Source organism: Diadema antillarum, unplaced genomic scaffold (genome assembly GCF_040938485.1).
Source record: "Diadema antillarum isolate AM-2024a unplaced genomic scaffold, OU_Dant_1.0 seq00000978_RagTag, whole genome shotgun sequence".
NCBI classification, from domain to species: Eukaryota; Metazoa; Echinodermata; class Echinoidea; order Diadematoida; family Diadematidae; genus Diadema; species Diadema antillarum.
In genome coordinates, this window is record NW_027271818.1 from 304,494 (window position 1) to 326,706 (window position 22,213).

The 22,213-nt window shown below is 38.1% G+C and overlaps 1 protein-coding gene across 1 annotated transcript; it reads left to right on the forward strand.

The window, feature by feature from the left end:
* The first annotated feature begins 15,133 nt into the window (after positions 1 to 15,133).
* Positions 15,134 to 15,559, forward strand: LOC139742067 (frizzled-7-like). The gene has a single exon (XM_071652627.1). It carries the CDS (start codon positions 15,134 to 15,136, stop codon positions 15,557 to 15,559), a length of 426 nt encoding a protein of 141 aa, XP_071508728.1.
* Positions 15,560 to 22,213: the final 6,654 nt, after the last annotated feature.

Consider the following 22,213-nt stretch of genomic DNA (forward strand, 5'->3'; position numbering starts at 1 on the left):
CTGTGCACTTTATTCAAAAAGTGAAGTTTTGTGAAATTCTCTTTTTATTTTCCTTATATAGTTGTACGCATATGACATCATACACTGTAGTAGTCTTCTCTTCCAGCAGTGACTGCTCAGATACTTAAAATATTCGTAACTTTTGAACGGATTGTCCAATTTTCCTCAAACTTTCACTGATGTGTTCTACTAATATTGCTGCATTCTCTCAATCCTTATGTATATGGAGGTGGACTTGTCCTTTAAAAAGATATACCCCTATACTTTGATCCTTATCATTAAAGGCGGGATGTATGCTGAGTGCACTATTATATCTCTTAGAAATAATCATGTAATTATGAACAAAAAATATGAAAACATTGCAGGTGAAATCGTACTGCAATCACGAAAAGTATAGTAGAGAAAGGTTTCCTAAAAGTATACACATTGCATTTCTCCTTCATTAGATTAATATCTGGTGGAACACAATAATGGTAGAACGCCACTGCTGTTATGATACCGTTTTTAATCGTACTTCCATGACTTCACACAGATTACAAGCATGGTCAAGTGAGATTTTATATATTCCAGTGATATACCTCCTCGAGCCCCCTCGGAGCCCTTTTCTTCGAATGTCTACAGGAATTTCACATCATAATTTTACAATATTATATTTCCCAATTAAAGAAATTAACTTTTAGGGGAAGTTCCGTATCGAAAGATGTGATTGTCGTGCCGTTTCCCTCTTGGCACTGAATAAATTCTCATCCATTCCTCAACTAAATAACTACTTTTTCTCTTGCCGGGGTCACGGGAAGGGAATTCATTCAATTAAATTCATTCTTGCTCCTCAGTGGCGTGATAGAGTCGTGTATCCTTATGATTAAAGTCATTAACTTGCGGAAGTTCCGTATCGAAAGAAGGTATTGTTATGGCAGTGCCTTCCTTTAGACTCTGGATAGACTTTTACCGATTTCTCTACAGAATTCATATTTTTCTTTATGGCCGAGTTCACGGAAAGAAATCATTTAATTGATTTGGGGTTTTGTTTTTGTTCTTCAGTGCACTGCATGATGTTGTTTCTTCCTGGGCGAGGTAGTTAAGTACTTCATTATAGAGCAAGCACAGAACATTTGGTTCACTATTGAATTCTTCTGATTGAAAGATATTAAAATAATGTTAAAACGGAAATAAGTGCCTTCTCTAAATGAAGGATTAAGAAAGTAGAGAAGACCAAAAGTTTGCTACAAATTTGAAAAACACCAAAAAAGATAACAAAAATGCTGATCCCCTTTATAAATGACACACTGAGCCCGGTTTATGCCGTTTATACTGACTATTGCTAAACTGAAGACATATTGTATTTGTATGTATTCAAACATTTTTATTAGCCTCTGTCAATGACCTTATAGCTGTAGGTGCCTATAGTCATCGCTAGGGGCAAGCCAGTTCAGCAGTGAGAGACGGCATGTCGCGCTAGGCTTTGGCTCTCTTCGTTCACGACTGTCAGCGTGAAGGCCTTGAAAATAGACTACTAACATATATTTTCCCGTGGGAAAGTTCTTGCCTCCAAACTATGCTCTAAAATGGCATGCATTCTCATCTATATCAATGATGTACGCATTTTGTACATTTCACTTGTACTTTCACCCCCCCCCCCCAAAAAAAAAAAAAAACAACACTGCATTTTGTCTTTATTATCACCGCTATTTCTCGAATGCAGTAAGGCTTAGGATTAGAGTTCAAGCTCGTTCTGCAGTAGAAGGATTTCTCTCTAAGAAGTATCAGATCCACTACAGATAAAAGAAAATATGGTGTGTGTGTGTGTGTGTGTGTGTGTTTGTGTGTGTGTGTGTGTACGTTGTCAATCCTCTCATGGGATCGTTACCTCCGTTGTATTTTTCTTTTTATTTTGTTTTCTCGTTGTTATGTTTGTCTTGTTTCCTATCATCTCGCCTATGTTTTACCTGTATATCATTCGTTTTACTGAACCTTCTTCTTCGTAAGTGCCATCTTCAGTCCGAAGGTTGGCGACTATGGACCTCCACTGTGTTCTGTTCATGTCCGCCTTACTACATGCGGCCACACTCTTTCCTGTCCACTCCTTTATGTTGTTACACCACACACTGCGCTGGCGTCCTCTGCATCTCCTGCCTTCAATAATCCCTTAACCAGTGCACTTTTTTGGATGTTCTTGAATTAGAACATGGCCAAAATATTTGAGTTTTCTTGATTTAATGTCTTTCATCAAGATGATCAGATGATCTAGAACATACTGATTTGTTTTCCTGTCTGACCATGATACCAAACGGCCCAGGCGTCTGAATATCCACATCTCGAATGCAGCCAGCCTTTTCATATCATTCAAGTACAATGTCCATGATTCACAACAGTAAAGGAGAGTTGAATACACGTAACATTTTACTAGTTTGAGCTTGGTTGCAGTAGATATCTTCCTTGATGTTAACACTTCACTCATTTGGGTAAACTTAGTTTTAGCCATTCCAATTCTTCTCCTAATTACTCCACCATTCTTCCCGTCTTCATAAACATTTTTCCTAAATATGTGAATAATTCACTGACTTGTTCCAGGAGAGTGTTACTGATAGAGATGTTTACCTTGGTATTTCCACCTTTCGAGATATTACCATCGTTTTGGTCTTTTTTCACATTCATGTCCAAGCCAAATGCCTTACTTTGGCGGTATATGACATCAACAATTGTTTGCAGGTCTTGTTCATTATCAGCTATAGCAACACAGTATCATCCGCATATCTCAGATTATTCATCATTACTCCACTAACGTTAATCCCAGCCATGTTTTCAATGCTTTTAAAAATGCATTCTGTGTATAGATTAAACAAACTACTGTAGGTGACATGATGCATCCTTGACGAACACCTCGTTTGATTTCTGCATAATCGGAAAATTCATTGTCAATCCTGACGCATGCCCTTTGGTTCCAGTACTGGTTTGCAATCACTCTCAGATCTTTTCTGTCCATCCCGGTATTGCGGAGACACTCGAAAACTTTCTGGTGCTGGACTCAAATGCCTTGGCATAATCAATGAAGCATACATAGAGGTCTTTTCCCTTTTCCAAGCACTTCTCCGTAATGATACGCAGAGTAAATAATTATGGCATCGCGTGTCCCAGAACCAAATTGAACCAAAACTGTGGAATTCACCCCCCCCCCCCCCCTCTGCACATTACCAGTGCCTCATCTACATGACGTGTATGAATTCATTTCACAGCAGATTTAAGAAATACCTGCCATGCCTGTTATCAATGCACTGTGAAAAGTAAGACTTGCCACAATAGTCGATCCAGGGTTGATAGACGAGCATACATGTACAATATTTTTTTTTCGTTGTGGTGTCTATGGATCTGTACCTTGCTCTCTTTTTTCCTTCTTCTTCTTTTATGTATTTGTGTGTGTACGTGTGTGCGTGTGCATTTGTGTGTGTGTGTGTGTGTGTGTGCGCTATACTTCTCGGGACATATCATCATCAGGGCCCCGTATCATAAAAGTTGTTATCAATAAAAAGTTACAATAGTTGTTACAAGCTACTGAAATCCTTACGTCTGATTGGCTGAGAGCGAATTTGTCATAGAAATGTGACAGTTATTACTGATAGCAAGTTTTATGAAACGGGGACCTGATCTTTGTATAGCTATCGTGTTCCTTGTAAATGTACCTTTGTGATTGATCTGATTTAAATTGAATAAATGTGTTGAAATTGAAAGTCAGTCCTTCCTATAAGTAGTCTTTATGTTGTCTCAGTCTTGTTTTGTGTCTGTTCGTATGATCGTTTGTTGTTTATGTTTGCGTGTGTGTATGTGTGTGTGTGTGTGTGTGTGTGTGTGTGTGTTTGTCCCTTTCTTTTAGTGGATATCAAACTTTGTTGTCGTTGTTGCCGTTTCAAGAAATTTTTCATTGATCTATTTTCTATAAGAGGGGCCCACACTCAAAAACTTGTTTATTCTTTTTCAATCCATGTTGTCTTGTTTACATTATTTGGGCCACTAAAGAATGTAAGATGTATATCAAAGTTATTGTCGAAAATAGAAATGAGCTTGATTAATGTTCCTCACGTGCAATTTGTCAGTGTGTTGAAAATTCTGCTCGTGTCAGAGAGGTATACGCAAATTGGTCTACGTTCTGGATGTCGTTTGCACATTCTATTTCACATTCCAAAGTTGCCAGTCATACTGTAAACAAAAACTGGATTTGAATTACGTTGGATCGTGATTGCGTCAACGGGATTAAGATAAAGCAACGGTTCATGAGGCTTCCATGAGACTTTTGACGTCAGTTTCAACAATGGGTCATTGGACATGAACGAGTCGACTTATTAGGCATCCGGGTCACGTGAATAACGTCCCCGTTCAAAGAATCATACAGTCCTTATGTTTACAACATGGATCTGAACTTACCTACGGTATATCAATAGTGTGGGGATGATCCAATCAATATCAACTTCCTTTTCTTAACTTTATTCTTTGTGTTAGATATTGTGCACGGGGATCGATTAAGTAGGTCAAAGCACTTTCGCGATAGGTTGTTTGGTTTGGTTTGGTTTTCGTCATAAAAAAAGACATACAAATGAAATGACTTTACAAATATACAGAGTTTACAGAAATGCAATGTTTTACAAGCATATGCAAATAAGAGAAAATTAATATCATTGAAAAGTAAGATTTTACAGACAGAGAACATAAACAATAATAACAAAGACAAGGTAATAGATGAGATAGAGTAAAAACGGCTGGAAAAGCCATATTCAGCGACACTATTATAGAGTCACTGGTCTTCCATGGGGACCAAAAGAAAAAAAAAACAAGATAGAAAAGAGGGGGAGGAAGGGGGGGGGTCGTATCGTCTTGTAACAATAATAATAATTTTCAACATTATCTTCTAATTCTATATAGTTAAAGGTCCTCAAATCATAGTAATCATTAATGACACAAACATCATACATAAAAATCTTTGAATTATTCATGGAAATAAAACACCATTGAGTCTTATTCATTCTAATTATTTAGAAATGATCGCTTAGATAAAACAATTGTTGGGCAGTTGCGAATACAAAAAGGGAGACTATTATGCAACTTTATACCTCTATAAAAAAAAATGTGCGTTTACAACTATTTGTTTGAAGTTATGATAAAGGAAGATCATTATATCGAAAATGATAGGGTTTATCAATATATAATATTCTCTTGCAAATAACTGGGTATTAAATTATTGTTAAAGCTTTCCGCAAGTTTTAAATCGTCGTCTTACATGCTCTTGAGAAAGTGACTAATATTTGTTTTTTTCTATTTTGTTCCGACTTACAATAGCTTGAAACCACAAAATACAGGGTAGTTCCGGCATTTTTCTAAAACGTGTTATATGAATTTGGCAAATTCAGAATGAAGGTGTAGTTTTCTCTCTCCCCTCTCCCCCCCCCCCCCTCTCTCTCTCTCTCTCACCTATCCCCCATTCATCATGATTATCATCATTAATATCATCATTAACCTAATTGTTGTGAATGTGATCATGGTTAGGCCTATACCTATCATTATTGTTAATCGGTACTTTCACCATTGTTGTCATAATTATAGCCATTTGGATCATAATCACCATCAGTAAAAAGCCTTCAACTCCATAAACGTGTTTGTACTGCTCCTTCTGATGGTCCTGCTATACTGGTGTTTATTTTCTTTTATTTCTTATTTTAACACGCGTGTCTGTGGAAAATTATTTACAAATGTGACACCTGATATCAGTTCAATTCTCGGTATCGCCAATGCGCAGAAAACTTCTGCGCACGCTGAAGAGCCCTGTCACAGATGCACTGTGGGATTTCTCGGTGCAAGATGGCCATTGTCGCTTTCGCTTGTGTCATGGCGTCGCAGTGGTGGTTCCCATACGATTCAATGGACTCATTTGTCTGCGCACGGCACCTATATGTGTTGGCGATACCGAGAATTCCAATTCTTTTCGTAATCTCTAAATAACCAATAGCACATACGTATAGTGTGAATAAAGGGAAAGAGACGTCAACATAAGTTATGAACAAGCAGGGTATATTATACTTTCGATGTGAATTCTAGAAGTGTATTTTTTTTGAGGGGTCAATGGGTTGAAGAATGAAGACGGGGAAACCCACCAAGCGAAGCTTGTAGACTTTGGGTCCCGCCAGTTACAACATTCATACAAGAAAAAAAAAATGTGTGGTCACCAATACGAATACAATAGATATCACTCCACGAATATTGACCAAATTGAATGCTATCATTTTATTATGATATACAGGATTAGACCACCTCCCTGGTATATATGCATATCCTGTCCAGCAATAATCAACGAGATTTCGAGGCAGGAATTGAATCGATCAACGCTATAACCATTACGTAGTGAGAACAGGACCCGATTCGTCTTTCCCATTAAAGGAAATGATAATAATTTATTACAGTTTTGGTTGAGATGGGGCTTCCGAATTCTAACTTTTTATGAGATAGTTAGAAACATTTCATGAAACATTTAAAATGCATTTAATTCCAAGAGGAACTCAAAGTTTATTTGATGAAAAATGGCAGATATACCCACAAACAGGTCCTAATAAAAAGTTAGGACCCATCTTTATCAGGAACAATTTGTTTTACTTTGGTTTTGGATATCTCCATCCTTTCAAAACTGTTTTTCATCAAATAAACTTTGAATTCCGCTTGAAATTGAACGCTCTTTAATATTTCATATGTGGTTTCGAATTATCTCTCTCTCTAAAAAAAAAATGTATAAAATCAGAATACTCCTTGTCAACCAAAATTATACCATCCCCTTAACCACATCAAAGCACAGTCACACACCTATAGGTACACTGCCAGAATCGTCAAAAACTAAAAATAGCGTCTTGTTCTGAAAGTAAATACGATATTTGTGCTCCTCCCGTGTCATTTAGTTATGCAGTACCCTCCAAATTCTGTTCGTGTCAGTATCAGTAGCGCATTTTGGTCTACCTTCTGTCCTCTGCATATACATATTAAACATTCTAAAGTTATGAGTCATTCACAAGCAAAAACCTGAATTTGATTTAGGTTGGATTGCGATTGCATCAAAGTGATTATAAGATTGAGCAACGGTGTGCATTTCGTCGGTTTTAGTTCGTTTTGTCTTGTTTTGTGGGTTTACAATGAGCAAATAATAATCCTCATATTTTTGCCAGAGAAGAATGGAAGGCGTGGAGAGAAAGATGGACATAGAAAAAAAAAAACATATTTCAACTGGAAAACTCAAAGCTCGAAGCACATTCTCTTTAAAGGAGCACACGCAGTGTCCACGACTGTATAGGAACAAATAATTATTGTTAAAAAGGCAAGTCCGCTCTAAGTTCAAGCAATATCAAAACAAACAGAAGGTTACAAGTTTCACGAGAGTTTCATCAGACTAAAAAGTGATAGTTCCATGCACATCCTGATCAAGCTGCCTTGCATGAATAGAGTAATCCCAGACGAGCAAAATGGGAAAAGCAAAATACGGACATCAAATTTTGAAAGCATGGACTTGTGGTGAAGTTTCACACGTTTTCATGGAATATTGATCGTAGTCCAAACCACACAAGCAAAATCAGCATGACCAACAGTAATGACGTCACCATCACGTCACAATGCTCGTACCAGTTTGTACGCAGATGTATTCCAGAATAGGATAACAAGGTAGTCCATGATGCAGGTGTTATTGGGCAACTTAAATTCCTTTCCCCTGGGGTCATCATTGCTATATTATTATGTTATGAAAGAATACAGTAATTTGATCCGAAGATATACTATATATACTTATGTATTTTTCATTTCATGTAAAAAAAGGGGGAAATTCAGTGAAGTTTGTCTAAACATGTCAATTGGAAACTTATGAAGGTGATTGCATCATCATCTCCACCAATTTGCGTACCACGTGGCTCACCCAAATATCGTTTCGTAAAAATATGTGAACATTCTTTAAGTTCGAAAACTTTTATGTATTTTTAGGACATATTTGATTAAAATAGGTCCCATTTGATTGGAAAATTGTTATTGTATACTTTTTAGGGAACTTGATTTAAAAAAAATCCCATTTGATTAGAGAACCTTCACTGTTTCTGGGTGAACGGTGGTATGTTGGGTAAGACTCCCGACTTCAAAACGGAGAGTCCTACTGAGTGCGTGGATCCTAGGACAAGGCGTCTTTACCCTCGATGTCTCTCTCGAGCCAGGTGTAATCTAAAGTGGCACTGCTGGAAATGCTGGGCTGTGGTATGAGGATAATGGCAGAGTCTTCTGAAGAACAGTGCTAACACTGAAGAAGCTACACCCTGGATACATAAGACCGTATTTTCGTTATTGTTACCGTTATATCAGTCATTAATAGTACTCCATTTTTTATGCCAAGTTTGAATAACGAGCTCATTATCAAACATTTCCACATGCACAGCGAGATACTGTAGTCGCAACCGCATTATTTACACAAGAATAGTGGTGTGATGATGTCATCGCCTCGTATCACGTGATTGATCCAGATATCCTCGTCCCGTAAAAACATGTGGAAAAGTTTAAGATTCATAACTTTATCATTTTTGTCCGTTAGGTCCGAATTGATAGACCCTCTACCTGTCGCAATCTGGGTGTGATGCTAGATTGTAATATGACTATGTCTCATCAAGTTTCTAGCATTTGTAGATCTGTAAGATACCAACTTCGCAATATCGGCTTCATTAGAAAATATTTGAACCGATCTTCTAACGAAAAATGAATTAGTCCATGCTTTGATATCCTCTAGTCTCGATTTTGGAAACTCTGTCTTATTTAACTTACCACAAACTCAGCTCTCCATGCTATTTAAATGCGGCAGCGCGCATCATTACACTATCAAAGAAGCACACTCACATCACCCCTATTCTGAGATCACTTCATTGGTTAACAGTCAAAGATCGCATTATTTTTAAGATTTTGATATCGACTTTTCATTGCATTCAGGGCGCTGCTCCTCAGTATAACATTGACTCACTCCATAATTATATCCCTGTTAGATCTCTACGCTCATCCCACTCCGATTCTCTGATAATTCCAAGATTCACTACAATATGGGGCACACGTGTCTTTGGCCATGCTACTCCCACCTTATGGAATACAATGTAACTTACCTTCAGCCGTAAAAAAATTGTTCTTCATCAGACTCCTTTAAAAGCAGTCTAAAAACTCACTTGTTTAATCCTCAATTTGATTACTCATTTATATGTACTTGATATTTGTATGTCCTTTACATCTCTTTCACTTTCTCTTCCTTCAGCGCCTTGAGCACTATGCAGAGTGGATTTGGCGCTATATAAATCATATCAATTATCATTATTATTATTACTGCTACGTTTGTCTAATAATACTATACCCCATTTATTGAAGCCAACTCTGCATGGCGAGCACAATAGGCCTATCAAACATTTTCAGTATGTACCCGGAGTCCTGGCTATAATTTAAAGAATAACAAAAAAAAAAGGGGGGGGGAGGGGATTTCTCACAGTCCCAATTGTTCTGAGAATATTGAGTTTGTTTTTACGTTTTGTTTTTGTTGTTGTTTGATCATCGCGAATGACACTATCCGTAGAATGTTTCTATGGTTACAATCACGTGTGTCTGATCAAAAGTTGTCGGTGGAAATTGTAAATACTGTAAGTCCTATTTCGCAATCGGTTTCGACGGTTCCCCCTTGTAAAATGTTTTCCACGGTAAAGTTTTTTTTTTTTTTAACGCATGACAGCAAAACAGGCATGAAGGCGCTTGTTCCTTGTCAACTTATAGTATCACCCGCTGCGAAATGACTGCTCTATTTTCCCCTCTTATTGACTCGTGACTATTTCAAGGCAACAGTGATTTCAATGGTGTGGATTGCAATGATTACATTTTCTTTCATTTTTTTTTATTCTATGTTTCGTCTTATTTGATTAACTTTGACTACAGATATATAAACATATCTAGATGTTATGATAATGAGTCAACCTGTAAAGCATCACGTCTCTTTTGTTATCATTTTTTTTCTCAATTAAATAGCGAAGTGATGATGTCACAGGCTTTTGTTATAGATTTGGTTGGAACCAGGTGCGCGTATAAACATTCGATTGAGCCAGGTAATGTTGTTTAGAAACAGTTTCTATGGCGATAGGTGGTTATGACATCACTCTCTGGTATTCTGTGGTGTTTATTTATTGACATCATCGACTTATATTATGACGTATACGTTCTGAGACCCAACCAATAAACATCGCACAGAGCTATGGCTTGTTGGCAATGTCTGGATACAGAGTGACTAATGAGGATGATTCATCACTTTTCATGGTTTGCCTCATTAGGCTTTTGTACGGGGTGAAGAGGTTGCAGTCACTACATTGTCAGCCGAGATACGATTGTTTTGAATTGTGTGAGTGTTTATTATGTGTGTGTATGTGTGTGTGTGTACACGGCAATGGGAAATTTGCGAGGTGATGACATAGATGCGAGTTATGACTTCAAAGTTATTTTGTCATGTTTGTGAAGACCAAACTCGACTCTGCCTCATCTAAATGTTAAAATACTTCACTAATGTAGATAATCTTCAGATTTTAAAAAAGAAATGTAATTCATGATACGACAGTTAATGTTCATCTGTCAAGCGCCATTTGCCAGCTCTATAGGATAGATATAGGACCTACATGTATTTGTTAAAGAAACTGAGTGAGTAATGCATAAACGTCACTGGGCAGATGCAATATTTTGAAGCTATACAGGTTAACACACAAGAATCTCCTATATACCTCCGATGACTATGTGTGTTCAATTTGCTAATAGTTAAAGAGAATATCGATAAGAGACGAAGTTTCCTTTAATCGTTTGTCCATCGTTGACTCGAGATCACTCTCCGCATGGTTATTACCACACAAACAAACCAAGTCTTTCAAATTCATGAATTTCTTCCGTCGAGATGTTTTCTTTGCAACTGATTGACAATTTGCCCTACATCGACGTAAATAAGCACTGAATTGATCAGTATTTTAGTAGTAGCCATGATAAAAATCATGGACGTACATACTCGAGCAGGATTCGAACCTACGACCTCCTCGACCTACGACCATCTCGACGGAAGAAATTCATGAATTTGAATAACAAAGCAGTACACGCTGCATGCTATAAGGATTAGAACCAGCACTTGCTTTCGGGCGAAAGCTCGGTGGTCTAGTGGAGATGACGCCTGTCCGGTGATCAGGAGGTCGTAGGTTCGAATCCTGCTCGAGTATGTACGTCCATGATTTTTATCATGGCTACTACTAAAACACTGATCAATTCAATGCTTATTTACGTCGATGTAGGGCAATTTGTCAATCAGTTGCAAAGAAAACATCTCGACGGAAGAAATTCATGAATTTGAATAACAAAGCAGTACACGCTGCATGCTATAAGGATTAGAACCAGCACTTGCTTTCGGGCGAAAGCTCGGTGGTCTAGTGGAGATGACGCCTGTCCGGTGATCAGGAGGTCAGGTTCGAATCCTGCTCGAGTATGTACGTCCATGATTTTTATCATGGCTACTACTAAAACACTGATCAATTCAGTGCTTATTTACGTCGATGTAGGGCAATTTGTCAATCAGTTGCAAAAACCAAGTCTTATTCAACATACCTCAGCTGTAGAAAGTGCGACTAATTTGCAGGGAACATCATATTACACGTATATAGATAATAATTGAGGAGCAGCAGCTTGCTAGCCTTTGTCGAATGCTTTCTCACTTTCCAGAATTTAAAGGGCCTATCTCAAAATGGAGAAAAAGTCGTCGAGACTGCCGCAATTGATCAGTCACCGGTACCGCGCAACTCGAAAGACCATAAAATAACAGTATACGCTCTCACCAGAAAGACGACTCCATGCAGGGCGACGTGTGAAACGTTTCAAAACAAGGTGACAAACAAGACGGCTATAAACGGGGACGTTGCCGCGACGTCTCTGTGACGTCTCCACAACGTCGCGGGACGAAGGCTGGAAGTAATCGCCACAGTCACGCGGCTGATTGCACTTACGGGGTCTGCCATTCAGAAAGCGCGCCGCTGGATATGCATTTTACCAAGAATTGTCACTAGATGGCGGCGTTGAGAGCTGATCCGATTTCTCTTTTTAAAAAAAGGGAGAAAAATGTGTGGTTTTGCTGGGGTAAGGAAGGTCACAGATCCTACTCGAAATAAAAATCAAATGGATTGGCTTACTGCATTTGAATAGATATTTAATGTCGTCATGCAAAAGGACCTTTCTTTTTTTCAAGTCAACTCTCTTGTTTGTATATTGGGTTTAAGGAATATCAACATAACCAATCAGAAGAGCTGAACTGATGGAATCACGTGTGCTGTCTTTATTTATTTACGGTATTATTATCATTATTATTATTATTATTATTATTATTATTATTATTATTATTATTATTTTGCTAACGCACGGGAATGAAAAAAAAAAATGCAGTAAAGACAGCAAAACTGCATTACGTGTTATGGCAGCCGATTGCTGTGCGCAGTTATCCGTGCGCGCGGCACGAACCGAAACAAACGTTTTGATGCGCACGGCTGATCGAAGAGAGGCCTCCATGTGTATGGCAATACAAAGTTTTACCAGCCGATATCATAGTTCATCTATATCAATTTTATAAAACATATAGGCCTAACGGACAGGTTTATTTAGTAGGCCTAATGCACATTCCAGTTTGCCAATTTTATAAAAACAAATAGGCGTAATGCACAGGTTTAAAGGAGACCCCTTGATAATTTTCAGACTTTTGCATTTATTTTGAACAACTACAAATTAGTTATACTGAGTACAGTTTCAGAATTTATTGTGATAGGGATGAGGAATATGAATATTTTCAAAATTTGTGACAAATTGCAATGAACAAGGATGATGACATGGCATATCGGAAGTGCATTGTAAGATTTGCATAAGTCTAGTTTATCTTACGCCTGTCATCACCATACCAAAGTCTATTATTACTGCATGATAAAGTGAGGCGTTAGTGACTTCTTAATGCATCTCCTCAGATTTCAAATAACATAGGTTTAAGAAATTGCATATAGATTAAATACTGAACGTAACTTGATGTGATTTTCAGTGATCTGGAATCCAGAATTTGTGATCAAAGTCTTCTATCTGCAATTCAACTGGAGCAAACGTTCCATACAAGCGGGCCCATTTCTCGGGCCCAGGTATCCTATGATGACGAACTTCTACATCAACCCCCCCCCCCCCCCCCACACACACACACACACACACAGACAGACTGACAAACAGACAGACACACTTTCCCTCCCTGAATTCATGTCGCTCTCATGAGTTTGACCAGAAAGTTCTGTCGGTGGCAAGATTGCCACCATTTCAAATAATTTGCAGGCTATGATAATTTTTGTATAAACTATGATACTACCGCCAGGGGGCGATATAGCACAACCACTCCCGCAGTGTGTGCTGTGTGTATGCGTTTGGGGGCTTGCGAATCCATGCGTATAGTGTCGGAGAGTTTGATTTCATTACCTCTTACCGATACCGATTACCGATGTTTATATGTTAATGCATCTCCTCGTTATTAAAGGGTTTGAGTCTCCCCCCCCCCCCCAAAAAAAAAGAAGAAGAAGAAGAAGAAGAAGAAACAATAAATAAATAAATAAATAGATAAATAAATAAATAAATACATTAATTAATTAATGCAAATAAACAAATAAATTAATTAAAGAAAAAGAAAACAAAATAAAATCAGTTCATAATATCACAGTGACTGTGTGTAGCAATTAACGACCGACTTTATTGTCGTGTAGATATGGCGTCCTAATGAAGACATTTTCAAACACTGTTTCAACAGCTTAAATGAAAAAAAAAACCCAACAACAACATGATAATTACATCCATTTTACCACCTTCATATATTAGGGATCACAGCTGCTGAAAAACACAGGAAATGATGAAAATCATGTTTTTAACTTTAAAAGATGTAGGCCTATCTTCAAATTATTCCTTGTTTAACGAGTGAAACATATTATATTGAATTTTTTCTTTTTTTTATTTTGATGATAGCCCTATTTAAAAACTTTGAAAATGGCATTCATCATTCCTATTTTTGTCTTTGCATTAAAACCCTAAATTTCCAATTTGACAACTCTTACCTGCAAGGACGGTATGATGTTGTGTAGCAATAAAGGCATTAAGACACGTCGTGAGCTCACTTGATCGTTGAATGTTGATCGACAAGGAAAAAAAGTGAATAGTCTGTGCATTTCCCAGATTTGGGCGACACTCAGTCTCAAACTCTGGTTGCAATCAACTGCAAATATGTATTGCAAACTTTGCAATTGATAGATCAATTGCAACTTGCAATCAATCGCAAGACTTGCGATTGATTCGGGGGATTTGCAATTAATCCCAACTTTCTTACAACATCCCTTAGACTCAAACAGCAGTGTTAGAGTAAACAATTCAAAAGCAATTTAATTTTGTTCGTAGATATCGTGGCAATTATGACAAGAAATGATTATCTTTAAAAAAAAGTTTTGTGTGGTTTTTGTCCATAAGAACTCAATAGGTAAAATTAGACGTCATTTTTCTGTGCCTTTAACCGCAGCTTGGTTTTTGTTCTTTCTCCCCCCCCCCTATATATATATATAATATATCTGATTTGTTTGTCTGTTTATTAGTTATGGGTTTTTTTCCAAGAGTTATTCTATCATAGATCCGGGAGATCACAAATATATGAGGGTGCCACTTGACTAGTTCAGAGAGGTATAAACATGATCCACTGTGGCCGGGTCTTAAACACTATACTTAATATGTTAAGTCTGTCGTGAGCTGACTAAATCTAGTCATAGGACTTATATAGTGTGAGCCACTTACATAGAGGACTATAACATCCTTTTCTAAAAGAAAGGGAATTCAGCGTTAAAGTTACTCTTGAATAGACTGCGACGAAATCGACATTCTTATAGATAAATTGTTTGACCTATGCCTTTTGTCTTATCTTGAATAAGTGACTTTTTGTGACTAGCCAAAATAAGGAAAGATGATACGGAATCGTGATGGAAGTGGACTTCGTTACATGGCAAAAGTCGTCGCAGGTTTGATCTCATTGACACTGCTAACGATGTCGGGTTTCGATCTAGTTCGGTGCCAAAGTTACCCCTCCTCATCGTCGTCGTTCTCATCGAGCCCGTACGACCTGGGGCTGTGTCAGGACATCGTCATCCCTGTTTGTATGGAGGGAATTCCCTACAACTCGACGATCATGCCGAATGTGCTGGGCCACCAGACGCAGGAAGAAGCGGCCGGCGAGGCGGGCAAGTTTTACCCCTTCGTGCTGCTGCAGTGCTCGCCCGATCTCCGCCTCTTCGTCTGCTCCGTGTACGCGCCCGTCTGCAACGTGGTTGGAGAGCCCATCCCACCGTGCAGGCCGCTGTGTGAGAGCGCCAGGGATGACTGTTCGGAAATGATGTCTTACTACGGCTTTCCCTGGCCAGACGCGTTTTCCTGCGAGCAATTTCCACAGGCGGGACTATGCTTCGGTCTTTGATGCCGGTTCACTATCCAAATTCTTCGACGGGGGCTTAAAAAAAACACCAATACCAACGCACCCTTCTTCCTTTGATAGCAATTTCACAACTCTCTTTGCTTTGTTTTGCTTTGTTTTTTTCTATTTGCGTCACAGAATACGGTGAGATGGAAGTTTCTTCATCAGTGTTCACTGATTATAATCCTGTGTCTGCTACCCTCGAATTAGAACACCAATAAATCTGACGTAACCATTGTTCCAAGTGTACTGCCCTTTTTATTTCGCCGAGCTTCCTTCGACGATTGCGGTTCTTTATTGCTGTCTTCCAACCGTTCCCTGCTCATGGTCACACCTGAGACACCCGCTCAGACAGCATGCAAGGTCTACACGACATTTTTTTTTTCGAATAAAAAGAATGAACAAAGAGCACATGCTTCTATATCTCATCCAAAAACATCAGTTCGCCGAAGATTTTTAAGCCATTAAAACAAAACAGTTATAAAGCTAGATGTCATCCAGTTAATAATCCAAATGTTAACGTGGTTCCTTTAAAGATTGGAAACGTTCTTTCACGTACTGCAACGCGAATAGACCGTACCAGTTGGGTGCTTTTTATGTGATGTGCATTTCTCATTACAACTCTGTGTTCTCATTATTTCATTTTTTTTTCTTAGGTGACTTTTATGTGCTCATGCGCAGAATGTAACTTCTTGCCTGTGGGAACCTGTAGGGCTCACACGGGTAAATAATTCCCCATAGAGACGTGTGTTAAAATTCAAATTTCAAAAAATTCTGCCAAATAGCTGGGAGAAATGAGGTGTTTCATCTTCACTAACCTGAATAAGTGAGATATACCCTTTCATCCATCAAATTTCCAAGGCAGGTTCTTCGGCTCAAACTCTGTTCAAGGGTCCGCAAAGCGAGACTACGAGTTCTTTTCACTAAAAAAATCCCCTATTTTCTGTACATGCAGCCAATGAAATATAGTCCCCTCAAATTCCATCAGAAAAGCTTTCATCTTCCAACCAAAATGCAGTTTGTAGAGGAATTCATACTCAATATCTACAGCTATTCAGTATTTTGCCAAACTGCATCACTGATTTTTAATTAATTTTTTCTTCATTTATTTCGGTATCTTTGGTACGAATTTGTGAAGGGGTCTGGAACATTCCATTTTCTTTACAGGTGTGAGCCCTGTAAGGGGTTTTGTCCAAAGTTTAAGCGGCTTCCGGGTTTTCGTATCACTGTGCCCCCGCACTGTGCTCGTGAAGGCTGTTAACAGCTTGTACGCTTGAAAGGAAGAGAATGTTGGAAGAGAGATAGATGTAGATTGGCTACAAAAACCAAGGGCGCCCTTTAAAATACAACTTCCACCCCGCATCCCAATGTCTGCTAGTTGTGTATTTTTAAGTACTCAACATTCAAATTTTATGCGCACATTTCTATAACAGTGGTTTTTCTAGACAACCAGAACTCTTACCGTATGTCATAGCAACGATTAAACACATAGGAAGTGCATTGAGAATGCATTAAAATATAATAGGCCAATGGAATAACTTGTTCGTAGGTAATCATGAATATGAATCCAGGGATATGAATGCGATAGTAAATCGGGGTTTTTTTCAGTTTGTATAGCAAACATTTCTATATCTACAATGGCGCTTTAATTGGTTTGAAATGTATACCTGTGCAATTTGAGATGAAAGAATTTTATTGACCAGTACTATAAACGTCTGAATGTTGGTTAGATTCAATTCTTTTGAAAGAAGAAAATAGTCATAAATCAAAATACATTTTTTCCATAAAACAAATTAATAATTTGTGCATTAGGTCGAAGTCTGAAAAGTTAACATAAAAGTCGAATCCCAAAGGAACCGGGAAATAATTACTCAACTTGCCCAACAGAAAACACAATCATATTTGTATCAATCCGGGATGATTTTTTTTTTTTTTTTGACTTGGCAAATATTTCGACTTAAGCGAGGTCGATTTGGTGGAGGGTGACTGTTCTCATTGTTGTAATTGAAGGGGTCGGTGCAATATAGTGCTAACACACACTTTTGTCAAAATTGAGTTACATGCATTTTCATAATCCTTATCCTTCACTCTAACCTCCGTGAAAATATCATATTTGAATTCAATCAATAAGATGGTTAAAAATGCATGCATTCATGTTTTATTAATGTACATGGACTTTCCAAACATTCAATAGCGATTATCTCAAAATGACTATTGTGTGGGTTAGCACTATATTGCACCGACCCCTTCAATTCTATAGTCATTTTCAATACTCTCAACATAGTCGGAATTATCCTCGTTTTTGCCATGATTTATATACCATTGTCATACTTCTGCGCATTGTTGTCATTATCATTAATTGCAGTCTATAGGATGTTCGTTACAATGAATATTCATAAGTCAGTCTTTATGTTGGTACAGTGGATAAGACTCCCGACTCCCAATCAGAGGACCCAAGTTCGATTCCCGCTCATTACTTACTCAGTGCTTACGTCCTTGGACAAGATGTTTTTATTCACTATGTCCCTCTCGACCCAGGTGTAGAAATGGGCACCTAACCAACGTAAGGGTAATAATAATGGCAGGGCCCTCTGATTAGAATAATGTCAACACTGCAGAGACACCCCTGGATAAAGAAGACATTATTATTATTATTATTATTATTATTATTATTATTATTATTATCATTATTATTATTATTATCATTATTATTATCATATAGTAGTAGTAGTAGTAGTAGTAGTAATAGTAGTAGTAGTAGTAATATGTTTTCAATTCGTACACAATCTTCGGCAGCGTATGTCAATTCTGTTACCGTCTGCTCTGTGAACAAGAAAGAGCTGAAAAAATACATTAATTTTGCTGTACAGTATATTGTCAGACATTTTTTGAGACGGAATTTGCAGAATGTTCTGTGCATAAGACCAATGCAGAAGCATCTTTAACATCGTTCCTTACAATATCGAATGGCAATAATAATAATAAAAACTATTGTAAGTAGCAAATCTGTTACTCTCTACTCTGTGGATGAAAACCACGAAGCAAACTGGACTTAATTCATAATGGGTCAGTCTAAGCATCATTGTCTACAGGATAACGTCCAAGACCTGTATAAAATGTTGTTGCTATAATGCACATTGAATTTCTGTAACATGTTAGAGATTTCTAGCCATCTATGATTATGTTATTTTAGTTTTATTTTCACAGTACTGGAATGAGTGATTCATATGCTTATCATGAATTATTTGACTGTCAATATTGAAATCATTTTTTCTGTTGTTATTTTCATTTGAACTTATTCATCTGTTTCATCTCCTAGTACTTATTTATCTATTATTTTTTGCTCATACTGAAAATACAGCGTACGATCCTATTCAGTTATGATTTGGAAAGATGTGTAAATTTACTTTTTTCGTGGTTTTCTCGAAAGAATAAAACAACTTATGTTAAAAAACACCCCTCTTCCATCGCTTGTTCATTGAAAATTTGCTGAAATTATTATTTCTGAAATTGGTGTTAAACTTGAACCAAGACAAAAAAAAAAAGTCTCGCCGCACAGGGCATAACTGCGATCTGAAAACAATATGATGCAATGACTATGTCATTTCTATTCTCACTAATAAAAAATAATGCGATATTTTAATGCAAGCCAATAGGAAACCAGTGAAGCGACAACAAATGTAATTTTCTTCAATTCAGTTGACATGTGTAGGCCTATACATAATTACGTAACAATTTCAGAATTGTGTAGCAACGTATATGGAACTTATTTAAAGTTCATTACCTCCTATTCTAATCCTGGTTTCACAAAGTTTATTCTATTTCGCCGTTTGCTAAAGTCAAGAGTTTGCCTAAATGGAAGAGACGTTGCCACGACTAATCAGTCTATAAAAATTGCTTACCATCTCACCAAGAAGGCGACTCCAGGGCGAGATCCGAGACGTCTCCAAATAAAAGATGAGAACTTATTCGCTCGGAATTCGCAAAGACGTCACCGCGACGTCTCCAAAACGTCTTAGTCACTGGAGACGTTTCTGCGACGTCTCCACATCGTCGCTAGTCTGGCTTCCAGACCGTGTCTGCTCGTAATTATCTTCCTTTCCAGAATATCAGCACCCTCTAACGACAAAAGAAGGTTGTGTTGCTGTTTTTTGTTTTTAATGGCGTGTATCACTCAGAATTGAGTATGTACGCCAGGTTTGTCTGGATGGCTTGTCTTCGGCTCGGGAGAGGCAACGCGGAGGCTGAGTAGGAGTATAGTAGGCAAAGGGTCTGGAAACCAGACTATATCGTCGCCGGCAGGTTGCCATTAGGTCTCCGCAAGGTCGCGGAGACGTCTCCGAGACCCGTTGGAGACTGGAAAAAGTCTCCGAAAGGAAACAAAAGTCGAGCATGTTGGATTCTCTCGCGACTCCCCAGAGACCGGGCAGACTCTAAAGAGACGTCTCAGAGATTTCCATGAGACCAGTGAAACGAGTCGCCACCAGGTCGACACGTATCGCCAATGAGATACCCACTTTAATTTTCTTTCTTTTTTGATTTTTTTTTGATTTTTTAATTTTTTTTTTTCATGCAAGTGCATGAAAACAGGGAGTGAGAGAGAGAAAAGGTAGCGGGGACGAAGGAGAGAGAGAACAGAAAAAGCCAGAAATGTATATTTATAAAAGTCAATTCATGGCACCTCTCCCATCAAAAGTGAAAGGGCGAGGTTGGAAGTTCAACAAGATATATCACTGCGTGTAATGCCAGATTCTGTATGTTCCCCCATTGTGACGTCATGATATATAAGAGGCCAATTAAAGAGTGGGTGGTATATTATGTTTCATACAATACGGTACTTCAAATCACGCCTCAAATTCGAGAGGTGGAAGGGTTGATATTCAACTGGAGGGATGAGTCACAATTATGGAGTACTAGTATTGGGGTCAGCCATACCCTTTTAAAGGGGAAATCCAGTCCAAATATAAGTTAGTTTGATAAGTAAAATATTTCGAGTTCAACGGTATAATTTTGATCGAAATCGGATGAAAAATAAGGGAGTCATGACATTTTAAAGTTTCGCTATTTTGGGGGGAAACAGTTCTTGAGCAGTCAATATGAATATGCAAATGGCAAAGTGAGCATGCCTTTCCTTCACAACTTACCATATAGTTTGTACATAAAGTTTTGAACTTTGCAGTTTTTCATTCAAACGCAATTATGCCCGCGAGGCTAAAATCCTGGTATATCTAACTGATCACTATTCTGAGGTTATTCAACCGGGAATAACATCATGTCTCAAACTTCAATGAGAGAAACATTGAATTTTCGTCACTTTTTGTACGCGATCAATGGAAAATTGTGAGAGTGCGGCATGGTTATCTCACTCATTTGCATATTCATATCCACTATATACAAGAAATATTTTGCAGAAATTAGCAAAACACCAAAATGTCATAACTTCCCTATTTTTCATCTGATTTCATTCAAATTTTTTCCCGTTGAACTCATAAGATTTTACTTTTTTTAATCAGAAAAACTTGGACTGGATTTCGGTCTCAGTCAACCAAACATCCTCATTCTTATTCGTAAACTAATTTTGATCTGTACTGTCTGTACTGTATACCGATTCCTACCCAAAGGTGGACATCACACGGCATTTAAGAAAGGGGCGGGGAGGATCAGAACCTTTGGCATGTACAAGCGGATTTTGCGTTTTGAAATTGAGACAAACTAGCCTACATGCAAGCATAACAACTTACAACATACATACACATACACAAACACAGAATATACATATACACATATATATGTATACATATACATATATATATATATATGTATAATTATGTATGTATGTATGTATGTATGTATGTATGTATGTAAATAGGCCCCATGTATACATACGGCGCGACAAAAAAAGGTAGTGTGTGAAACTTCGTGAGAGAGGAATATATACTTGTATTACTATAATTATTTTTACCTATTTATAGCAGGCTTCGCAGTCTGCTATCACTCTCCCTTTTTTCCTTCGTTTTATCGATCGAATAAAAACAAAAATAAAAACCAGAACACAATAGTGAATATGAATAATCTATAGTCTATTATATTCCTTCTTCCTCCCCACGTTCCATATCAGTGGTCAGAAGGTCAAAATCCGTGCACCTGTAACGGATATCCTATCTGCTGTGTATGACAGCCTATTAGATATAAAACAGCACGCGCATTCGCTGCGGAGCTCACTTTTGCTGCAAACGTGAGGGCGAAACTTTCATCTCTTCTTCATCAACTTGTTCTTCGTTTTCGTCGTAGGCCTTCTGATTTTGTTGTGTAAAAGCTTTAACCACGTCAGTTCGGCGATCGAAAACCTACTCCCTCATCCATTAAGAAAAAGGCAAAACGTAAGGAGAAAAACAAGATGTCACCAAGAGGTGGGTCGTTGTTTGTGATCTGGTTGTTGATTGCATCTGCAGGTCGAGTTCGATCTAGCTGTAATGGCGGGGATCAGAATCCTCCTACTACCAGCTCCACGACACCAACGGTTACAACGCCGGCAACTAGTACCCAGGGACCTGACTATTCCTGTCAACCGCTGACTACCCCCCTTTGTGCTGGAAAGGTCTCCTACACCGAGGTCGTTTACCCCAACCTGTTGGGTCACGAAAGACAGGAAGATGC